The sequence below is a fragment of the Medicago sativa genome, chromosome 7 (assembly GCF_051527215.1).
Source record: "Medicago sativa cultivar Bolivia chromosome 7, Bolivia_mono, whole genome shotgun sequence".
NCBI lineage: Eukaryota > Viridiplantae > Streptophyta > Magnoliopsida > Fabales > Fabaceae > Medicago > Medicago sativa.
The window spans coordinates 103,138,609-103,144,608 of NC_140755.1; the positions used below are offsets into that span (position 1 = coordinate 103,138,609).

The 6,000-nt window shown below is 33.9% G+C and overlaps 1 protein-coding gene and 1 pseudogene across 1 annotated transcript; both read left to right on the top strand.

The window, feature by feature from the left end:
- Positions 1 to 2,743: 2,743 nt before the first annotated feature.
- Positions 2,744 to 3,620, top strand: LOC146911555 (uncharacterized; annotated as a pseudogene).
- A 367-nt stretch (positions 3,621 to 3,987) lies between these two features.
- LOC146911556 (uncharacterized) lies at positions 3,988 to 4,629 on the top strand. The gene is made up of 2 exons (XM_085730205.1): positions 3,988 to 4,226; positions 4,313 to 4,629. The coding sequence occupies exons 1-2, from the start codon at positions 4,119 to 4,121 to the stop codon at positions 4,418 to 4,420; spliced, it is 216 nt and encodes a 71-aa protein (XP_085586331.1). The 5' UTR covers positions 3,988 to 4,118; the 3' UTR covers positions 4,421 to 4,629.
- Positions 4,630 to 6,000: the final 1,371 nt, after the last annotated feature.

Genomic DNA, 6,000 nt, shown 5'->3' on the forward strand with positions numbered 1-6,000 from the left:
AATTGTGTCAATATATTATTCTAGAGATTGAAAATTATTTTATAATAAATATTTATAATTTATGATAGGGTTAAAAATGAACCGAACCAACTCGAATATAGTTCGGAATTCGACTCGACAATTAACTCGTTGAACTTGGTTCATGAACCAAATGAGCTGAATTTGAGTTGAAAATTAAGTTCGTTAAATAAATGAGCCAAACTTAAACTATCATAGTTGGGAAGTGAAAAAAGTATTTTGAGGATATTTTCAATTTTAATTGTTGAATTTTATTGGATTTTGTCTCTCTTATATGCACTAATTTTGTTGGTCTGTGGTAAGTTCGAATGATAATTTTAAGTCTTTTCTAATTAAATAATAAATTACACGCCAACACAAAAAGGAAATATGCCCAACAACTAACAATAATAATAAAATAAGAGTAGTCTCATTTAATAAGAAAAAATGATGAAAAAAAGTTTCACATTGAAAGTTAACGGCATATACATTGTCAATAGTCTAAGCTTCTACATAAGTTAAAATGTCCTGCATCGGTGGGTTTAAAACAATACAGATGAGGTTAGCTATATAAAAAGAGGGAAGTGTGTGCAATGGAGCTTCATTGTACTAACACTCAACAGTAAGCGCCTGTGAAGCCCGGATACGAGATACGATACTGCACCGATACGCCGATACGGAAAAATTTCAAAAATCAAAATACGATACAGCTAGGATACGTTAATAAAAAAATTTATATAATTAAATGTACAATATAATTATAACCATTTTTTTAATATGCAAATATATTAACAAACAAAAGAAACCAGTTATAAGCTCGTAGCACATCAACATAAATATAAATAATATTGACGATTAAGAGAGTGATGATTAGTCAATTACATAAACAATATATCCCAAAAAGAGCACAATCACTGCTATATTATATCAAAAGGAACATTGTTAGTGTTATACTATATCTATCCATAAAAGAAGCACTATATCCAAAAAAAAAACACATCAATACTCAAGAGTTAAGTTATTTTAGTTAACATTAATTGGGAAATATCGGGGCAGGTGTCAGTGCAGGATAAATATCGGATACTCTCTTGATACGTATCGGGAAGTATCGGATAATTATTTTTTAAAAAAATAAAATTTTATCTTTGGATACTTTTCTGATACGTATCGGAAAGTATCAGACAGGTATCGGTGCAGGATACGCAGGGGATACGATACATCATCCATTTTGAAGTATCGGGGCTTCACAGGTAAGCGCTATTGTTGTTTTTGTATTCTGCATAAATTTGTGTGTTATGACTTTTATTTATTTTAATATATACCTTTTAAAAAAATTAAAAGCTCAAAATTTTTTAAAAAAAATATTTTAAGTAAAAAGTTTCGTGAACCTAACGAGTCGAGCCGAACTGTTCGTGAACTTTAAACGAACCGAATTCGAGCTTAACAAAAGGTTCGTATCAAGCTCGAACCGAGTTACGAACCAAACCAATTCTTATCGAGTCGAGTCGAGCTCAGACGATTTCGACTCGACTCGACTCATTTCCAGCCCTAATTTATGACATCTTTAACATGTGTCTTTAAAATACAACTTAATATGATCTATGATTAAATGATCAAAATTATGACATCTTTAACATGTGTCTTTAAAATACAACTTAATATGATCTATGATTAAATGATCAAAACTTTACGCGAATCATATGTCAGTTTGGTTGTGGGAAGGAGAGGCAAATTATGATTATATTTTATGATAATTTGTTAACATAATTTTATTTTATTTTTGAACAAGAATGGGCTACAAACTCCAAAACAAAGAAACTAGAAACTAGCCAATGAAGCCAATTCACTAACAAAAACACAAACATTTGTTTGTAAGAATTTGTTTTTTCACACCTCCAAACTTTCCCGCGTCTTCTATTTTGTCATTTATACCATCTTTTAGGTTTTATAATTTGAAGCGTTGTTAGATTCTAAAATCTCAAATGATTACTTTGAACCCTTCATCTGACAAATCATTTTATTTATTTATTTGTAAAATCTTAGTTCGAATTATATATTCAGAAGCGTGTTTTCTTGCCTTTAGATTATATAATCCAAAACCTATACACACACATTGCACCTAAAGTTTATGATGATATCGACAATGTCAAAGCCAAGATTTCCCCACTCCATCTCTAGTTGGTAATTCTTCCAACAATGTTAAGGCGGAGTTTGCACCTTCAGTTAATCATTATATTGATCACCAAATACATTTTACTACTAAAATAAAGTTTACTACACATGCCAAGTTGTTGATGCGGGGTTCAACATGAAGCAAGGAAGTTAGAATTTACTATTGTTATTGAAAATCATATAATGGAGGAAATGATGAAAAATAATTTGTGACTTGAAATTGGGGACGAAAAACACAAGCATCGAATGACTCAAACTTTTTAATGAATTTGAAGGACTTCTAAAATAGGAAATAAATAGGATTCTTCCAGAGTTTTTTTTTTTTTGACAAATGATTCGAGTTAACAATTTCAGTAGTATTTCCAAAAAAATATTCTAGAATTATCGTTAAAATTATCAAAGTAAATAGAACCATTTTGTAGAATAAAAATGGTCAAAGTGTAACTATTTTAGATCACATAGCCTAAAACTATCATTAAAATTAGGCTTAATAGCACTTTTTTTAATGCTATTTTTAAGACCCTAAAAATGTTAAAAAAATATGTCAAAATTTAAGACACCAACACAAAAAAAAAAGCACAGTAAAGCTTGAGCTGAGGTAGCGGCAGAAGAAGAACTTTCTCTTCACTTCATCCAAACCCTCTCAAAACCTCTCATTAGGGTTTCAAATCTTCAACAACAATGGAAGCATCCACCACCACCCGCAACCACTCATCCAAACGCAAATTCAACGACACCGTTTCATCCTCCACCAACAACATCGATCTCTCCCTTCTCGAAGACATCGAAAAATACCAACCCACAATCGACGCCGTCGACAACCAAACCCTAAAAAACTCGTCCTCTCCTTCGAACGTCGATTGAAAGAAAACATCGAAGCACGTCTCAAATATCCGAATCAACCCGAACGGTTCGCGGATTCTGAATTGGAGCTCCACGAAGAGCTTAACAAGCTGAAAGTTCTTGCTGGAGCACCGGAGCTTTATCCGGATCTTGTTAACCTCATTGTTGTTCCGTCGATTGTTGATTTGTTGAATCATGATAATACTGATATTGCTATTGATGTTGTTACGTTGATTCAGGATTTGACTGATGAAGATGTGCTTGAGGAGAATGATGAACCTACTAAGGTTCTTGTTGATGCGCTTGTGGATTGTAGTGTGTTGGAATTGCTTGTGCAGAATTTGCATCGGTTGTCGGAGAAGGATGCGGATGAGAATGTCGCGGTTTATAATACGCTGGCGACGATTGAGAATTTAATTGAGGTGAAACCGGCTGTGGCGGAGTTGGTTTGCGAGAAGACGAAGTTGTTGAAGTGGTTGTTGGGGAAGATTAAGGTTAGGGAATTTGATAGTAATAAGCAGTATGCTTTGGAGATTTTGGCGATTTTGTTGCAGAGTAGTACAACGAATCAGAAAAAAATTTTAAAAAAAAAGAAAAACGAAAATTAATTTAAAAAAGAAAAAAATAAATTAAATTACATGTGGCACCTCACATAAGTGATGTGGGTGCCATGTCAGCGTGGACCAGGTCAAAATTGATCCTGGGTCAAAAGTGCAAAGAAACCAATACATAAGGGGCAATTTTATAGTTTTTAAACATAGGGGGTCAAAATCACAACTTTTGCAAACATAGGGGGTCAAAAGTGCTATTAAGCCTTAAAATTACATAGAAACACAATTTTTTTTTCCGAAGGAATATAGAAACACAACTTAAAAACCAGTGATTTGTATGAGCTAAAGACATATTTAACCCAACACAAAATTAGGTGCGCTTGAAGGATTAGTAGTGGTAAAATAAATTATCCAAGAAACAATAAAATTGAAACCTATAATCGTATATATAGTTCTCAAACCACCCTGATTAGTAGTTTGCACTCCTCTCTTCAATACCTTTTCCGTCAACTTTCACCGGACAACCTTTTCCGCCGCCGTGGCAGGGTTGAATCGATGACGGTGCCTTCTCAGAGATGGGGCTACATTCGAATCATGTCTGGCACAATCATCGGAGGCATCCTCGGTTTCTATGTTATGCACCGTATGGAGATTCGTTACAAGGTTCAGTTGAATAATCTGAAACCCTTTTGCTTTTTCATATTAATGATTTTACCTTTTTAGTGTTTGAAATGAGTCGTTGTTTGCAGGAGAAAATGAATGAAAGGCTGAGAAAATATGAGGATGAATTGAAGAGGAAGATGAAGAGGGAAGAGACAATCAATGAGTTTGAGATTGAAGAATCATCCAAGTTTTGAATTTCCATTCCGTATTGTAACTTTTCTTTTTGAGGTAGCCTTTCTGCTTTCGACGAAGAATTTTTTAGAAATTGTAGAAAATTGTTTTTAGTGCCATAAGCAGTAGTTTCTGTCAAAGCTGTTAAATCTTCCACCTAAGGAAAAGAGATGCATAGAATATCAATATGGATTATGTTTGAGTATCATGATGATTAAACCCGTTTGAATCAGTTTATTTTGTTTTTTGTTGAATAATAATAACAGTAGAAGAAGAATGAAATTGCTGCTCGAATGAGACTTGTTTTGGCTTATTGAGTCATATTATTTGACTATTGGGTGCATGTCCTCGTGAGCTTAGCTCAGTTGGTTGGGACAATGCATAAAATATGCAAGGTCCGGGGTTCGAACCCCGGCCACCACAAAAAAAAAAAAAAGACTATTGGGTGCATCGTGAGGTGAGTGATTATAAAATGATTAATCCAATGTTATCATAATGGGGTCGTATAGTACATAAGCATCAATGTTGTCAATTGCGGATAGTGAAAAATAGCTGATTGTGAATACACATTTGTCTATAGCACCAATTTAACCGCTATTTGACACATTTTTTACTAAATAGCATATCGTAGAACAATAGCGGTACAGCGCCGCTATGGCTGTTATTTAACAACACCGTATATAAGAAAGGAATCTGGATCCTTTCTTGTTGTGCAGACCTGCAGCAGCAATAATGAGGGTACGAGTAGAGTGAAAATGCATGAAAGATGGAGTAAGAGATGTGATGAGAAAGATGGAGAGGTGGTAGGAGAGGACCATCTATATCCTGAAATTGGAGTCTCCTTTACTTTTCTCTACATCTATATCTACTCTCTATCACTCCCTGAATCTTACTCTCTCGATTGTTTTATTATTTTTTAACGAAGAGATAGGGTGGGATTAAGAGAGAGATAGAGCGTGAGGAGAGAAATGAAACAAAAAGTGAAGGAGAGGATCTAAATCCCTATATCCTCCCTATCTATCAGATTCAGATCCCTTCATTCAGTGTTCCCTTCTGCACTCTCTGCTGTAATAGTCTCAATCACTGAATTAATCTAATGGCGGAGAAACAAATAGACAAATAATTAAAAGAAATCTCTAAACCCCCAAGTTAACTGTAATCAAATCTTCTTGAAGATGTCAAAACATTTACCAACCTACAAAGATGTGGTTATTTTTTTTTTTTTTTGGATGGACTTCTTCTTTGGGACACTGATTTACTGAAGTGTTTTTTTGGGGTGTGTTAGTGATCTACTAAAGTGTTCTTTTGGGGGTATATTAGTGATCTGCTACGGTAAGCCAGTAACAATTTCTTTATGTCGTATGAATTTCTTCACAGTTGGTGACTTTTTTTATGAACTTGGTAATATCATATCATAGTTGACACCATTTATTCCAACGTTGTACTTCATGTGTGCGCTTTATGTTGCTATACCATGTGTGTCTGTATATATTTACATGAGTTGAAGACGGTCTAACTGTCTTAAGTTTGTTTTTTTTTTTTTTGAGCAAACTGTCTTAAGTATTTGTAATGCTCAAAATTTAGTAAACTAATTAAATACAGT

Bases quoted from the DNA above. Each gene is read 5' to 3' on its own strand.
- LOC146911556 (XM_085730205.1), top strand. From the start codon at position 4,119: ATGACGGTGCCTTCTCAGAGATGGGGCTACATTCGAATCATGTCTGGC. The intron at 4,227-4,312 runs GTTCAGTTGAAT...CGTTGTTTGCAG, and splicing joins GTATGGAGATTCGTTACAAG to GAGAAAATGAATGAAAGGCT.